Source organism: Mercenaria mercenaria, chromosome 5, assembly GCF_021730395.1.
Source record: "Mercenaria mercenaria strain notata chromosome 5, MADL_Memer_1, whole genome shotgun sequence".
Lineage (NCBI taxonomy): Eukaryota > Metazoa > Mollusca > Bivalvia > Venerida > Veneridae > Mercenaria > Mercenaria mercenaria.
This window is the reverse complement of record NC_069365.1, coordinates 52,941,930-52,959,999: the sequence shown is the minus strand read 5'-3', so window position 1 is coordinate 52,959,999 and position 18,070 is coordinate 52,941,930. Positions and strand designations below refer to the sequence as shown.

Sequence of the window (18,070 nt, the reverse complement as noted above, 5' to 3'; positions counted from 1 at the left end):
TAAATTTGAAAGTACAAATGTAATTTACCAAAAATAACGGTGTATTTTAAGTTCCATCACGGTCCTAATCATGGAATGGCCCATATTAGATTTCGCACACACGCACGCACGCACGCACGCACGCACGCCGAAAACCTTAGTATGGGCTTAGTACAGGATAAACAATGTGTTATATTTTCTAACTCAATTATAAAACAGAATATGTCGTTGAAACTGGTGTATCCTACAACACCAATTACATATTTAGCTCGATATTTATGCAAACTGAGCTATGATTAAGCTGTATTGTTATACAGTACGTTGATCAAACAAACCCAAAGTAAACAGATACCCCAGGCACAGTTCGATTACTAGGTCATACGTGTTTACACGTTTTCAAACCAAAAATTCTCTACTTACAAAATGACCTTTCTAATTTTTTTATTATGTTTTGTTTTAGCTTGAGCACATGTTTTTCATATACTAGAAACACTAAAATATGGAAGCCGGAGTTAAGGTTTCAAAACGCAATCATTAATGTTTACAAACTTGATGTTTACAAAAAACGAACTGTACGATAAGATACGAAGATACTCGAATGTTATAACATTCACAGAAAGAGGAAGTAAAGCGTGGTTTTTAATACATGTATAATTTGACAGAGGCCGGAAGAAGAAAAAACATTACGTAAGTGAAACGTTTATTTATTTATTTATTAAACATGAGCATCATAAATGCTATAAACATATACAAGTATTGTGAACTTCACTCTTATCACTGTTAACTTGAACTGATAAACACACAAAACAGATTTTCATGTTTATTTCAGGACTATTACATTTCATAAAAGTATATATGCACCTGCGGACATATTATTTTGAAAATATATAACACAAAATAAACTCGAATTAAAATATAAGCGGCACAAAAAGTAACCATTACTATTAAAGACACTTGTAAAAGGCCATATAAGATTTCTCAGTTGAATATGTCCTAGTTTGTATAAATTAAGCTAAACAAACAAGTCCAGATAACTCCTAAATGTATATTACTTTTTCATGAAGAAGCCTAATTGACTTCAATTACACCAAATTATTTTGTACTAACAGGATATAAAATTTCATTCCAGAATGTTCCAAGTTCCAGAATACTTTACAAGTATTTCACAAAGACTGTCTGAAGTCCTCGCGGGTATAGGAGTGAACGAGAAAATGGTCCTGAAAAGACGGAGATCGCGTCTGTTGGCGGAGTCCTTGGACAGTATTGTCCAAACATGTGGAGTAATGGATCATGATGTATCTGGCTATTATGTTGGTAGTCAAATAGAAGGTACAACTACACTTGGACTTAAATCAGATGATGATATGCTTTACAGTATTAATTGTATCAATATAATACAAGATTGGACTGAATGGGATCCTGACCTAGTTAATCTGATGATGGTCCGAGACCACACTACCTCCCCTGGATACTGCTATTTACAAAGATTAAGAAATGATGTTCAATTCCCTTCAAATGAAGTACCAAATAACGGTTACATCAGAGATTCAGAGGGAAGAGTGATGATGAAAAATACATGCATGGAGGAATTTGTAGGGGTATTAGGACAGAATAGTGAATGCCATGGTCCATCATATTTTATAAAGGGACCTACAGGTTATACAGGGTCAACAGCAGACCTTGTATTCGCTTTACCTTGTAAATCGCCACCTTTATATGCATTAAATTGGTTCAGAAAGCAGAAAACGAGGTTCTGGGACGATCGTGCACGATGTTTCGTTGTTGCTGTTGCCAGTAAGGTTAGTGATAATGAAGAGCTTGAGTGGAGAATATCAACGGCTGTTGCTGAAAGATATATGACGTTCAGTTTAAATATTACTCAAATCAGGTGTTATATTCTAATGAAAATGATCCTTAAAACATACAAGTCTATATGCAACAATACTCTGACAAGCTACATCTGCAAGACTGTACTCTTTCATTGCATAAATACGACAGGATCATCCTTTTGGCTAGACCATAATCTACTCAAGTGTTTTCAATATTACCTCATTGTTTTACAAAATTACTTGTTAAGCAATAACTGTCCCCATTTGCTCCTTCGAAAAAACAACCTAATGGCGGGGCGATTTTTACCCCAGAATAAGCATATGTTACTTCAAATTCTAATTCATCAAATGCAAAGTGAAGGCGGAGCACTGCGTGAAATTGAAATAGACGACCTCAATAGACACATTGTGGTTAATTTTAGTAGCATAGGAAATCAGGACCATTTGCGGTCTTACAGTAAAATAAGCACAGAACTCCACGGCGTTTTAACTGCTACTACAGCGACATTTGGTACTATGTACCGCCAGATGATTTCGTCTAAAGCACTTAGACTTCTTTCAGACATACTTGGCCTTTCAGCAAGAATACCAAACAGACTATTAATATATTTTGCTATATATCGTCGGCTAACTCAAATTCCAGCATTGTTTATACAAATTTCTGAACTAATTCTGCGTATGTTTCTAGGTAGGATGTGGACGTTTTGTGAACCCCGCAGTGAAATATATCAAACGGCATTTCATCTCATATGCCCTTTCATTTGTACGACGATTGGGTCAATTACAGCGTCTTGGAACATTGAACTTTATAAAGCTGTAACACAAGAAGCACTTAATTGGTTAAAACAGGGTTTGAATTCGGACACATCATCCAGCAGGTTAAAGCTGGCGTCGCTGTTGTACTGTCTAGAAGACATGGACGGCTGCGAACTCGTTCTTAAAATTACTGAGGATTTATTTGTGACAGACTATATACAATGTATATGTAACTGCTGGATGCATGAACCACTGGAAATAAAGGTAGAATATAACGATTTCTGCTACAACGAACACGAAACAATAATCAGTTATGCAACGTCTTTCTGTGTTTGTTTCTTACCATTGGAGATCAACTGTGTACCAAAAGAGCTTCAATACGAAATGTTTCGATTAACAACTGGAGACATGCCCTATGTAGATTTATTTGATCAATGGATGGGAATGGCTGTTGTTGACTCCCTGCCTTTCCTTTACTTTCTAAAATACAAAGTTTACTACACTCTCCAGAAGCAATCAGACAAAGAGCGCGCTTTATCGGAACTAGCAAAAACTATAAATGATTCCGTCTTGTGGCACAGGGAAACAGCATACAATCTTTTGGGGCAGTGTATGGAACTTGAAAACCGGCCCGTTGATGCTTTAGATTGTTACCTAAAATCTCTAAACATACGTGGACGGAAAAATGTTGCAAATATCCATATATGTAGGCTTCTGGCGTCAATAATTAATACGTAAAAAAACGGATAAGACGATTGCACCATTCGTTTCATATCGGGCCTGATTTGCATTTACCCACTTCATTTGTCAGTTAACCTGTGCAATTTCCAGTATTTGGACAACCATTTCCCATTCATCATGTTTGTACCCTGCAGAATGAACATTTCATGTACAACCAAGACTCTCCATCTAAGCTCTTGGTGCGCCACTGGGGATTGTTCAGTCATAGGCTGGAACTTAATTATAGCCACTGACCTTCCGTTGACCAGCTGGCTAACTTCCACAGTTTCTACATTCTAAGCGGGATTTTTAATATGCAGCTGTGCGAGGCAAGTGATTCGGAGTCAAAGACCTGAACAATTGGAACATGGATGACTGCGGATGAGCATTAGAGAGTCCTCATGTTCACAAAACATTTTACAGTCTCAGCTGAGCTTGAGTTTGAAATTTTACTAAAACTTCAAGATTCAATTCCAACAGATACTGACCATCATTACTGAATAGGCACTTGAAAATTGTTATTGACTTAAAATTTAGTTTTAAACATTTTAATTAGATATAAAGTTTCATTACTAACCTCGGCTGAGACTAAACATGTTTTGTGAACATGGAGACCGGTGTGTGTTATCATGTAACTCGAAATTTGGACAAACATAACTCAAAATTATACCACTTTCATAGAAGTCGGTGTGATGATAAACATTTACATGTACATATTTCCCGACGATTAAAAACGCATGTAAATCACAATTGGTGGCAGCTGTAAAATGTCAAGTAGAGCGTTTGTTTCATTCTTCAATCTTTAGATGAAAAAAAGATACACAAAGGATTACCAACCAACACGTAAGATTTACGTATGTTTTATCCATTAACATAATAAATAAGAACAAAACAGAATATAACAACTTGTTATTTCTTTAGTATGTTAACTACGATTTATCTCCATGGGAAAAGCTGTATTATTGTATTTTAACCAACCCAGGTAATCAGATACCCTAGGTATGATAAGAAATGAGGAAGTAAAGTGTGATTTTTAAATAAAATTTGACACAGGCCGGATGTAGAAAGACCTTTTAAGTAAGTCAAACATTTTTTTTTTTATCATGAGCATCGAAAATGCTTCACATAGATTAACACTAGTATACGAACTTGACTCTTATTACTGTTATCACACAAAAAGCTTCAGGACTATTACATTTCATAAAGTATATTTATTGCAGTCATGACGTGTTCTCCTTTGAAAATATAATTCGCGAATTAAACTCGATTTAAATATAATCACAAAAAGTACCCATTACTATTAAAGACACTTGTAAAAGGCCATGTAAGTTTTCTCCATTGAAGTTATCCTAGTTTGTATAAATTAAGCTAAACAGATAGGTCCTGATAACAAAATTATATCAAATTATTTTGCACAACTAACAGGTTATAAGTTTCAATCCAGAATGTTCAAAGTTCCAGAATACTTTACAAGTATTTCACAAAGACTGTCTGAAGTCCTCGCAGGCATAGACGTGAACGAGAAAACGGTCCTAAAAGTCGGATATCGCGTCTGTTGGCGGAGTCCTTGGACAATATTGTCCAAATATGTCAAGTAATGGATCATGGTGTATCTGGCTATTATGCTGGTAGTCAAATAGAAGGTACAACTACAGTTGGACTTAAATCAGCCGATGACATCCTTTGCAGTATCAATATAATACAAGATTGGACCGAATGGGATCCTGACCTAGTTAATCTGATGATGGTCCGAGACAACCCTACCTCGCCTGGACACTGCTATTTACAAAGATTAAGAAACGATGCTAAATTCCCATCAAATGAAAAACCACATGACGGTTACATCAGAATTCAGAGGGAAGAGTGATTGTGAAAAATACATGCATGGAGAGTTTATCGGACTATTAGGAGAGAATAGCGAACGCCATGGTCGATCATATTTAATAAAGGGACCTTCAGGTTATACAGGGTCAACAGCAGACCTTGTATTCGCTTTACTTTGTAAATCACAACCTTTGTATGCATTAAGTTGGTTAAGAAATCGGAAAACGAGGTTGTGGGATGATAGTGCACGCTGTTTTGTCGTTGCAGTTGCCAGTAAGGTTGGAGATAATAAAGAGCTCGAATGGAGAATATCAACGGCTGTTGCTGAAAGATATTTGGCGTTCAGTTTAAATATTACTCAAATCAGGTGTTATATTCTAATAAAAATGATCCTTAGCAACATACAAGTCTAATGCGCCAATACTCTGACAAGCTACATCTGTAAGACTGTACTCTTTTATTGCATAAATACGACAGGATCATCCTTTTGGTTAGACCATAATCTACTCGTGTTTTCAATATTACCTCTTTGTGTTGCAAAATTGCTTGTTAAGCAACAACTGCCCCCATTTGCTCCTTCGAAATAACAATCTAATGGCGGGGCGACTTTTACCACAGAATAAGCATATGTTACTTCAAATTCTATTTCATCAAATACAAAGTGAAGGCGGAGCACTGCGTGAAATTGAAATAGACGACCACAGTAGACACATTGTGGTTAATTTTAGTAGCATAGAAAACCAAGAGTAATTGCGGTCTTCCAGTGAAATAAGCACAGAACTCCATGGCATTTTAACAGCTACTACAGCGGTGGTCCCTACTGCGTACCACCAGATGATTTCGTCTAAGGCACTTAAACTTAGACATACTTGTCCTTTCAGTAAGAATACCAAACAGACCGTCAATATATTTTGCTATATATCGTCGGCTTCCTCAAATTCCAGCATTGTTTATACAAATTTCTGAACTAATTCTGCGTATGTTTCTTGGCAGGGTGTGGGCGTTTTGTGAACCCCGCAGTGAATTATATCAAACAACATTTCATCTCGTATGTCCTTTCATCTGTACAACGATTGGGTCAATTACAGCATCTTGGAACACTGAACTTTATCAAGCTGTAACACAAGAAGCGCTTAACTGGTTAAAAGCAGATTTGAATTCGGACATAGCATTCAGCAGGTTAAAGCTGGCGTCGCTGTTGTACTGTCTAGGAGACATGGACGGCTGTGAACTAGTTCTTAACATTCCTCAGAATTTACTGAGACATACTATATACAATGTTACAATATATATGTAACTGCTGGGTGCATGAACCACTGGAAACAAAGGTTGAATATAACGATTTCTATGACGAAAAATACGAAACAATTATCAGTTATGCCACGTTTTTCTGTGTTTGTTTTCCGCCGTTGGAGATCAACTGTGTACCAAAAGAGTTGCAACAGGAAATGTTTCGATTAACAACTGGAGACATGCCCTATGTAGATTTATTTGATCAATGGATGGGAATGGCTGTTGTTGACTCTCTGCCTGTCCTTTATTTTCTAAAATACAAAGTTTACTACACTCTTCAGAAGCAATCAGACAAAGAGCGCGCTTTATCGGAACTAGCAAAAACTATAAATGATTCCGTCTTGTGACACAGGGCAACAGCCTACAATCTTTTGGGACAGTGTATGGAACTTGAAAACCGGCCCGCTGATGCTTTACATTACCTAAAATCTCTAAATATACGTGAACGGAAAAATGCTGCAAATATCCATATATGTAGGCATCTGGCGTCAATAACTAATACGTAAAAACGGTTGCACCGGGCATGATTTGCGTGTACCCACTTCATCTGTCAGTATGACCTGTGCAATTTCCAGTATTTGTACAACAATTCCCCATTCATCATGTTAGTACCCTGCAGAATCAACATTTTATATACAACAAAGACTCTCCAACTAAACTCGCCGGAACTTGATTAGAGCCATTGACCAGGTGTTGGCCAGCTGGTTAGCTTCTGGTACATAGAAGCGGGATTTTAAATCTGCAGCAAGTGATTTGGAGTCAACGACCCTAATAAGTGGAGCATGGATGCTTACCTTTAAGCATTTATAATGCCTGGCCTCATGTTCACAAAACATTTTTCAGTCTCCACCGAGATTGTGTTTGAAATTGTAGTATCTCTAAAACAAAATAATAAAAAAAGATTCAATTCAAACTGAGATGACCATCATTACTGAATAGTCACTTGAAAACAGTTTTTGACTTAAAAGTTGGTTTTAAACATGCAATTTAGATATTGATGATAAATAAAGTTTCGTTATCAAACTCAGCTGAGACTGAAGATGTTTCGTGAACATGGGGTCAGGTGTGTGTTATCAAGTAACTTGAAATTTCAAGATACTTACTGGAAATTTTGAGTAAGTTACTTGAAATTTTGCCTTGGTATCTCAAAACTTCCAGCTATACCAGGTCAACTGCAATTGGGTGCAGCATTAAAATGTCAAACAGAACCTTTGTTTCATTATCCAATTTTAGATAACAAAAAATACACACAGGATTTGATACCAAACAACACTGAAGTTTTAAGTATGTTTTATTCATGAACAAAATAAATAAAAACTGGAACAGAATATCACAATTTATTTCTTCAGTATATTTATAAAAGCGTCTCTAGGTACTTCAATGCGACCTATCAACCTCATTTTCTTTTTTCCTTCTGCTTGTTGTTTCAGTAATTTTGTCTTTCTGCTTACGTCACCACCATACTGAAACAACAAATATCAAAAGTAAGCATCAATATACCACACATAGTTTCATTATAACAATGTTATGAATAAAAAGGAGGTATATTTAATATATTTTTTAAAATCATTACTTGTGTGCTTTACAGCAATTAGAGATGCACATGCATCAATTTTAACTGTTGCAATTATGCAGTATATTGTCCTCTCAATACAATAGGGTCATGATGACCCTATATCGCTCACCTGTTAAATTTATTTATTTATTTATTTGGGTTTTACGGCGTACCAACACAGTATAGGTTATATGGCGCGAAACAGGACTACAAATTTTGGTTCCACATCTCATTTACATCGAAATAAAAACATGAGGTATGGAATCAAAATTTGCATACCTGCTGGAATCACAGAGTTACTGCAAAACCAAGTGAAACTTGGCCTTGGAATCATCAAGACATTCTGACCAAGTTTCATGAAGATAGGGTCATAAATGCGGCATCTACAGTGTTAACAAGCTTTTCCTTTGATATGAGTGGTGAGTTTTTGACCCCACATGACCCAGTTTCGAACTTGGCCTAGGAATCATCAAGATAAACATTCTTACTAAGTTTCATGAAGATAGGGTCATAAATGTGGCTTCCAGAGTGTTAACAAACTTTTCCTTTGATTTGACCTGGTGACCTGTTTTTGACCCCACATGACCCAGTTTCGAACTTGGCCTAGAGATCATCAAGCTAAACATTCTGTGCAAGTTTGTATCAAATAAAAGCATAAATGAAACCTCTATATGGCTGAAAGGACTAAAAAAGTACATTTACTAGAGCAGTAACTCTAGAAACATGATGGAATCTAGCCAGTTTTCGAAAGGAACCAAGATCTTATTGTGACTTAAGTTGTGAGTAAGTGTGGTTAAAATCGAATGTAAAATCGATAGTGTTCACAAGGTAAAAATTAACAAATTTTGGCTATTTCAGGAGTCAATCAGGGGCCGTAACTCCGGAACCTATGATTGGATCTGACAATTCATCATGGAATCCAAGACCTATTGTTGTTAAAGATACTTTGCAAGTTTGTATCAAATCAAACCATAACTGAAAAATCTATATGGCTGCAAAAGCCAACATGGCAAATTTTTGGCACTTTAAGGGCCATAACTCTAGAACCCATGATTGGATCTGGCCAGTTTTCAAAAGGAAATGAGATATTATGCCAATACAAGTTGTGTGCAAGTTTGATTAAAGTTGATTGCAAAATGTGGTCTCTATCGTGTTCACAAGCCAAAATAGCAAATTTTGGCCCTTTAAGGGGCCATAACTCTAAAACCAATGAAGGGATCAGGCCAGTTTTCGTAGGAAACTTAGATACTATGCCGATACAAGTTGTGTGCAAGTTTGATTAAAACTGATTGCAAAATGTGGTCTTTATCGTTACACAAGACATTGCGAACAGACGGACGGACGATGGACGATCACAAAAGCTCACCTTGTCACTACATGACAGGTGAGCTAATAAACTGCTGCATCTAAATATATATACAACAACTTCGACCTAAGCTGACAAGATGCAATTTATATAAAATTCTGCCATTAAAGGCTAAATCTATTCTCTTCAGATGTTCGACATGGCAACCACTGTAGACATCTGTTTTGTAAAAGCGTCCCAAGTAGACAACTAACTTCTCAATTTGATTTGCTCAACATTGAGCACTAAAGAATGTAGGCCCAATACCCATATGAACAGAGACATAAGGGTCTTGGGCAGAAATGGAAAAAAAATCATAATTACACGTATATATTATTCCAACACAACCAAAGTTGTTTTCCTAATAAGCAAAGAAGACAGGAAATTGTGTGTTATTTTGCAACAAATCACTGTTTGTACATCACAGTTATTATGTCAAAGCGTCAAACGTCATAAAGGCACAAAATTGGCAAATATTTGGTGGATGTCATTAAAGATATATATAACAATCCTTGATTTTGTGTTAGAAATGAAATAGTATACAGTTAAAACTCGATGTCACGAACTCGCTTAGCTAAAAAATTCCGGCAATCTTGAAAACACTTTCAAGTCCTGTCCCAAAATCACTTGCACAAAATGTTATTTTAAGTTTTAGGTTATCTCGAAGTAATAACGCTAAAACCCTTGGGACACAAGATACTGGGTTTCAACTGTATCTCAACAGCGATTTTCTCTTGCATAAAATGAGTCATTCAGATACATACCAGCCGCACCATGAGAAAACCAACTTAGTGCATCCGCGCAGTCTGGTCAGGATCCATGCTGTTCGCTAAAGGTTTCTCTAATTGCAATAGGCTTTGAAAGCGGACAGCATGGGTGCTGACCAGACTGCATGGATGCGCAGGCTGGTCTGGATCCATGCTGGTCGCAAATGCACTATGCTGATTTTCTCATGGCGCTGCTCATATTATTATGTCACTGGGGCTACATCCTTGTGATATAATTCCTTTGCATCTGAACTCCAAACACTGATTTCATCTGTTAAACAACAAATCACCTGTTTTGGATATATTATTTCATAATTCATCATATATAATTACTTACACATTTAGCAGTAACATCTTTTCTGAAAGGTTTAATATCCTCTCTAGCAAGTATAGTTTTGCCGACTGCAGCCTGTATTGTTATCAGAAAGCTTTGTCTTGGAATATTTGTCTGCAGTTTCTCACAAACTTTTTTAGCAATATCTCTAGCACGTGATTTATGTAATAACATTGTCAGTTCATCAACTTCCTTCCCATTTAACATATAGTCTACCTGAAAAAAATAATGTTATCTTATGTTATTTACCAAATGTTCATTCAGATTTTATTTGATGTTTTAAATCATATTTATATCATATTATACCAGATTTATATGGTGCCTTTTTCATCATAAGCACATTCAAAGGTGCTTTACACAGCACAAAGGCAGCCACTCAGGGCACCAAATTCATCCTTAACTAGTACAGACACAGAGCCATAGCCATCTGACCACAGGGACAGAGCGAGAGAAAGCCCACAGAATAGAGAGTGAGAGAAATCCTTTTAGATACTCTTATGAATAGACAGTCTGGCTCTTCAATGTGCATAAATGCATCAAAAGCAAAACTCATATGGCAGAACTGCTGCTCCAATGCTGGAGAATATTCCACAGTATGGTAACATCATTTACTTTCATGGGCATGAAACTTTGTGGTTTCATGGGAGATATAAATGTGTGCATTGTGAGTTTTGCAAATAACATAAACTGAATTTGTTAATTGGGATTTAATTCCGTGGTTTTACATAACCCTGAAATCTCAAAAGTTTTATTAAAACTAAAATATTAAATCCATATGATGTTTCAATGGAACTTTGAAATTTTGTAGTCTGCAGCATCTTCTAGGGAATGTGTGGTTAAGAAGCGGAGTTCAATTACTTAAAACAGTGTAATATATATTTCTAAAGTCACTTTATGTTCATTGTAAAAATGCTTTGTTTTACCCCCGAGTGAAAACTAGCAGGTACTTGAAAATGCAGCTCTCTTATTGGTCAGTTAGAATTCCTGATATCATATTAAAATTAAGAATTGGCAGGCTGCTTAAGTCAGGTTTGACTGTACATTGTAGTTGTACATAGTAGCTGTCAACTGTTGCATTTGTACCACTTTAAAACAACAACATAAGCATTACACACCTTATCTATCTTTCTCAATATTGTAAGATATTATAAAACTTACTTTCACTAAATCCGATGTTTGAAAATCAGCGTCTTCATAATCAAAACTGAAAATGAGGAAATGTTCATTAGTTTGTCACATGCTTCATCATGACTACAATAAGCTGTTAGTTAACCCTTACCATGCTAAATTTCTATAATGGACTGGTCCATCTTCTAATTTGGGCAGTACCATTTATCATTTGAAGGGGTGTTTACTGAAAATTTACTGACTGAACAGCGAACAGTGCAGACCATGATCAGACTGCACGGATGTGCAGGCTGATCTTGGTCTGCACTGGTCGCAAAGGCAGAATCCTTTGCCGCCAGCAGGCTAAGGGTTAAAGATTGAGGGAAAAGAAATATTCATTAACTGGAAGTTTGTCCATCTAAAAAGTGTTTTTTCCAGATAATCATCTTTCTGGTTAAGTAATAATTCACTAACTAGTATCAGTAGTCATTCGAAACTATCACAAGGCAGTGCTACTGTTACCCATTCTGCACCAATTATAATCACAAATAATTTTTAGGTCTGAAACTATTTACCACAAATACTGTGATTTATTGTTTAGATTTAGATTGCAAATTATCTTATTGGAAGTTGATAACTTTTGCAAAACAGTTGGAATTGACTTCTTCCAAGTGGCTTGCGCTACTTTTGACTTTAAATTGTGACAGTTTCCTCTAGATGGTGTCTGATAATTTGCCAACTGCTAGAAACACAGCATGTAATCTAAACTAAATGGCAAACTCGACAAGTATATCATGGCACTAAGAACAAGCTTTTCATCATACTCTACAAACTATACCAATATTTAAATCATAAGAAAGAAACATGGAACACATGAACAAACACTGTATGTAAATAAAAGTAATTTTACATAATAAGGTTATCCCTCGACATATCAAAACACTTTGGTTTGAATGTTAACAAAATAACAATAACTAATGAAAAGCTCATGCCTTCATTTATAATGTGGATGTCACATTTTTTTGTTAAGAACATAAAATATATTAACTTCTTGTTAATTCCTATTTCTGATTATTGTTTACCCTAATATTTGTAAAAAATTGGAGGATTGATTAACACACTGGCTCCACTGCTTTTTATTACCTCCTCTTATGGCTTGTGCAGTATTGAAACTAGTGCTTTTCTAGCAATGAAAATATGTGTTACATCTGTTTTAAAATAAAATTTAAAGCCTTGTGGAACTTTAATTTGTTTTAAATAATTGATATGAGCCGCGCCATGGGAAAACCAACATAGTGGCTTTGCGACCAGCATGGATCCAGACCAGCCTGCGCATCCGCGCAGTCTGGTCAGGATCCATGCTGTTCGCTAACGGTTTCTCTAATTGCAGTAGGCTTTAAAAGCAAACGTCTTGAATCCTGACCAGACTGTGCGAATGCGAAGGCTGGTCTGGATCCATGCTGGTCGCAAGCCCACTATGATAGTTTTCTCATGGCGCGGCTCAATTATAGATCTAAAGGCATTCCCTGATTTAGTACCTTGCATATCCTGATGACAGAGATTTGAGTTCATCGAAGAAATCGACAAGTATTTCATTAAGTGGTAAGACAGATGTAAACATCATCCTACTTTCATCTAAATACGTCTGCTCTGGATAAGTTCCCCTTCTCTCCTACAAAACAAAGCACACTGACGTAAATATTGTGGAAGGTAAAAAAAAAGTTTTAAATTCAATTAGTTCTGTTAAATTTTCAATTAGTTTTTCATCGCAAAAGTTTAACCTTTCAGTTTCTTTTGTCGGAGAGAGCATATTTATATTTCGTTTAATAATGAGTGTTTTACTAATAGGTCAACTTCATAAGGCACTACATGAACATGTATTTTACAAAGCAACAGATGAGCATTCTAAGTTTTAGATACTGTCCACTATGTTTTATGGGCTTTTTCCGACAAGAATCTATGACATCTGTTATGATCTCTGTCATAATTCCACGTATGATTTCTTCATTAGATTTTTCCGTTCTTGTAATGCGCTGTCAGTTTGTTGTTTTTTTGCTCGATCTCGCTTTCTTACTGCCTACGCCATAATCAAAATTTCCTAGGAGGGGAGATCACTCTAGCACGCTAATAATGGCCTAGTGTTCGGATTTTATCGCTGACTTGCATTACTAATTTAACATCCTGACAAAATGTATCAGTGTAAACATAACAATCGTAAGGTGGTTTCTTGTCCTTTTCGGTGATTTTAAGTGTTTTTGAAACGATTGAAATTGAAAATCAATTCGTTTTTGAATGACAGGTTTTGGAATTTAGTTCCTTTCTGATGAAAATCATTTCGTTTTAACGAAAAAACGATGCTTATCTGGAGCCCTGTAACGGTTAAGTGATTCGAGGTCAGAAATGCAACTGCTAAGCCTCAAATTCCCCTGCAAAATTTGATGATATATAACTCCCCATACTTAGACTCAGCGTTGCTACATTTTCTGGTCCTTTGGGATCATAGGGAACAGTCAGTTCTATCGTAACTGAATTCCACTTTAGACAGTGCTACGGTACGCAAGAGCTGTTGCACATTTCATTACCTCACATGAACAGACTCAATCAAACAGTGTGTGTGTGTGTTCAGGTTTAATGCTTTTTCAACAATTTTTCAGTCATATAAACGACGGTGTCTACTTGTAGCAGTGAGCACAATGCCCAACTTTATAGTGCTGCCTCACTGGAATATCATGCCGTAGACACGTGGCATGATACCCCACCCAGTCACATTATACTGACACCGGGCTGACCAGTCCTAGCACTATCCCCTTAATGCTGAGCGCCAAGCGTGGAAGCTGCTAGTACCATTTTTTACGTCTTTGGTATGGCGCGGCCCGGGATCAAACCCACGACCTCCCGCACTCAAAGTTAACGCTCTACCACTAGGCTACCGAGGCAAGTCTGCTTTCTATGCTAAGAAAGGATTTTTTCACAGATTTGCTTACAAGTAACGAGTCACTACCCTACAAAATGGTAACACACATGCCAAATATTTTTAACTTATTTATTTATTTTTTTGAGTTTAAAGTCACAACAACAGGTCATATGGCAACTTTCCAGCTTTGATGGTGAAGGAAGACCCAGGTGCCCCTCTGTGCATTTTTTTCATCACGAGCAGGCACCTGGGTAGAACCACCGACCTACCATAAGCAACCTGGATGGCTTCCTCACATGAAGAATTCAATGTCCTGAGTGAGGCTCGAACCTACATCGGTGAGGAGCAAGTGATTTGAAGCCTGTGACCTCAACCGCTCGGCAACGGAGGCCCCTCATAATACTTTTAAGGTAAGCGGTGGTACACAACAAGCTCATTTTAGTGTTTAGCCTGATCAATTAATTTTCTAAAATGGGATTTGTCTATCATTCAATTTGAACAGAACCATTCATCAATTGAAGAGGTGTTCACCAAAAATTTACTGACTGAATAGCAAACAGTGCAGACCATGGTCAGTCTGCAAGGCTGATCTTGGTCTGCACTGGTCACAAAGGCAGGATCACATGCCATTAGCATGCTACAGGTTAAACAAAAACAGCAAAGATTTACTTTGTGTAACTGTTGGGTACATAAATAGTTTAAGTCCTAAGAGTATCAGAAAAGAATAATATCATACCATAATTATGTTGACAATGTCTCCTATATACTCTGCTGGGGCTATGACTGTACCTTTAACCATTGGCTCCTTGTACTCGGTGATAATTCCAACTGGAGGTAACTAAAAGTAGAAGATGTTATAACCATGAGATAGCCAGGTTCAATTCATTAAAATTTTATCAGATTCATTTCTTTATTGTAAATATCAGCATGAGCAGCACCTACAGGTACCAACGCTCATTAATTGCTTGACATTAGTCAATATGCAAAACAGTTTTGTTTTTTTATTTTTTTTTTTTTATTTCTGTTTTACCACACACCAACACAGTATAGATTATATGGTGCCAAACAGGACTACAAATTTTCATTTCACATCTCATTTACAACAAAATAAAAACATGAGGTATGGAACCAAAACTTTTATACCTGCTGCAATCACCCCAGTGGTCAGACCCTATTAGTCGCCTGTTACTATCATGCAAGGGTCAGACAGTGGTTCCCAGTCTTTTCATACAAAGATCGTCCCAGAACCACATGGAGCGAAAAACAGTTTCTATTCTCTAAGTCAACTATACACATATCCATAGGACACAGGTGTCCCGACTTATTGTCACTGTATGGACTTGTAGGAATACTATAAAACAGTATCAAGAAATACAAGATACTAATCTAAAAAAAAAAATACCTTCACTTTTTAGGGAGGGTGGGGGGGAGGTTTTAAATCCAAATAAACTCCAATGTGCACACAACAGCCATTATTCAAATTAACACAAAATAGAGATATGATTACTTGCTTATTTATCACATTACAATGATAAAACAGGAGTAAAAACTTGCAACTGCAAAAGGTATTAATTCAAAACATTAAAATCTATATCAGTAAAAATTTTCATCAAATGAATTAGATACAGGCAAAATAGTTGCTTAATTTACAAATTTCCAAAAATGAAAAAGTGTTCATACTACCTTGCAAGGGTTTAATATTGTCACTGTTTCCCCACCATACTGTTTTATATTCTTTGCACCTATTATTGTCACTGGAATGGAATTTATTATAACATTAAACTTTACCCTGCTAGATTTCTAACTGGTCCATTATATAATTTTGGCAGGACCATTTATTATTCAAAGAGGTTTAAACTGAAAATTTAATGACTTTCATAAACTTTCATTTCGAATTCAAATAAATTATAACAACGTAAACAACAAGAAAACATTAATATTTATTATATGTTCTAATAATAATCTAAATTTCATTGGCGAAAAACCGCTCAACATCTTTCAAAAGTTTTTTCATGTTTAATTGTTAGTGGGTCTTCCCCATTTAACATGACTTTCTAAAAAATAGAACGGAAGTTATTTATTGTAACTTTCAAACATTAAATATGTTGCAACAAAAATGTTTTACTTATTCATAAACCTGAACCCATATAATGAAACAGTTATTGACTCTTGAGCTATTGGATATGTTGTGATATTCACCGGACGAGGGAAATATTGACTGAGGCGATATAACATTATTGTTAAAAAGACATATGACTTTAAATACAGAACAGGTTCATAGTCTCTGCTTAATATCTGATTTGTGCAGCACAATTAAACAAAGACATCACGAGTCTTTAAAGTTTTACGACTCAATGTCATCACTGAAATGTTAGTATAAAGGTTTACCTTTGTACGGAACATTAGGAGCTGTGACTATCACAGAGGCATTAAATTCCTGATCTAGTCTAGTAATAAATACATCCATATGTAGTAAACCTAGAAATCCAAGTCTCCAGCCCTGGCCTAATACAGCACTGAAAATCATAAAACAGACATGTAAAGGGTGTATAAATATTGTTCCTGATAAGCTTAAAGCTATATAATTTTACTCAGATGCAATGTTTAACACTAACACAATAACCGGTATAGGTCGAACGGTAACTTTCCAGACTGTGATGGTAGTGGAAGATCCAAGGTGCCCCTCCCAACATTATTTCAGACATGGGCCAGCACCAAAGAATAATCACCGATCTTCCATAAGTTAGCTGTCTGGCTTCCTCATGAAACAATTCTAGACCCTAAGCAAGGTTTCAAACCCATAAAGCAGCGAGGGACAAGTGATTCAACATCAGCGACCTTAACCACTCTACCAAGAAAGTCCCCTTATTGAGATGCCCGAGATAATCATAAAGGTCCATACTATTCATTTAAAGATTACCTATGATCATGGAATATGTTTTATTACTGAACAAATCAGATGAATGCATGACATTTAGTGAAAGTTTGTGGGGGTTTTTTTATTCAGTATCACACAAATTTATAGAATACGGCAACAATTGCGATACTTTAAGTACCATAATAAACCAAATTTCTGTGTCAGCAATAAGTCATAATAATAGCATTTTACATGACGGAAAACCTGTGAATGTCTTACTTCCTTGCTACACTTTTATCTTCCGAGCAGGACCATACTCCTTACATCAGTGACAAGATGCATTTAAGAAATAATTTATAGCAAAACAGTGCTTTATCACTATTTATACACGATGGGCGGTTATATGTTGGGTGTAATAATTTCACGAGGGCGCAGCCCCGAGTGAAATTATTTCGGACGACGTATAACCGCCTGAGTGTATAAATAGTGATAAAGCACTGTTTTGCTATAAATTATTTCGATTCTAATTATGTTCTTTATTGTACAATTTATATCAAATATGATGGAACTGTTTCTTCGCGCAAGCATGGCACCAATAGTAGGTATTTGTTAAAACACTCCAGGACAGGAAACGGTAATACGTCTTGCGGCAGAATTCAGTTCGAGCGAAAATTTGTGCGCATTATTCAGCAAAGCGAATAACTAATTCAGTAAGTGTATAAATTAATCAAAACATTTGAGCAATTTGACATTTAGTTTAAACCATGTTATTAAGTAAAATATTTCATGA

The 18,070-nt window shown here is 36.2% G+C and overlaps 2 protein-coding genes across 9 annotated transcripts in view; one reads left to right on the top strand and one right to left on the bottom strand.

Moving 5' to 3' along the window:
• The first annotated feature begins 442 nt into the window (after positions 1-442).
• On the top strand, positions 443-4,229 carry LOC123558408 (uncharacterized). The gene is made up of 2 exons (XM_053543572.1): positions 443-666; positions 1,109-4,229. Exons 1-2 carry the CDS (start codon positions 626-628, stop codon positions 3,300-3,302), a joined length of 2,235 nt encoding a protein of 744 aa, XP_053399547.1. The 5' UTR covers positions 443-625; the 3' UTR covers positions 3,303-4,229.
• A 3,445-nt stretch (positions 4,230-7,674) lies between these two features.
• The window catches only part of LOC123557219 (translation factor Guf1, mitochondrial-like), a 31,814-nt gene continuing 21,418 nt past the window's right edge, over positions 7,675-18,070 (bottom strand). For 7 of the 8 annotated variants that reach the window (XM_045348558.2, XM_045348560.2, XM_045348565.2 and 4 more), the window contains 7 exons: positions 16,812-16,939; positions 16,107-16,177; positions 15,160-15,261; positions 13,048-13,181; positions 11,561-11,606; positions 10,406-10,618; positions 7,675-7,864 (listed from right to left, as the gene is read on the bottom strand). In XM_045348558.2, the coding sequence (XP_045204493.1) occupies positions 7,739-7,864; positions 10,406-10,618; positions 11,561-11,606; positions 13,048-13,181; positions 15,160-15,261; positions 16,107-16,177; positions 16,812-16,939 (820 nt within the window). In that variant the 3' untranslated portion in view covers positions 7,675-7,738. Of the gene's footprint in view, positions 7,865-10,405; positions 10,619-11,556; positions 11,607-13,047; positions 13,182-15,159; positions 15,262-16,106; positions 16,178-16,811; positions 16,940-18,070 lie in introns of all 8 variants that reach the window. The other variant, XM_045348559.2, reaches the window with a different exon arrangement.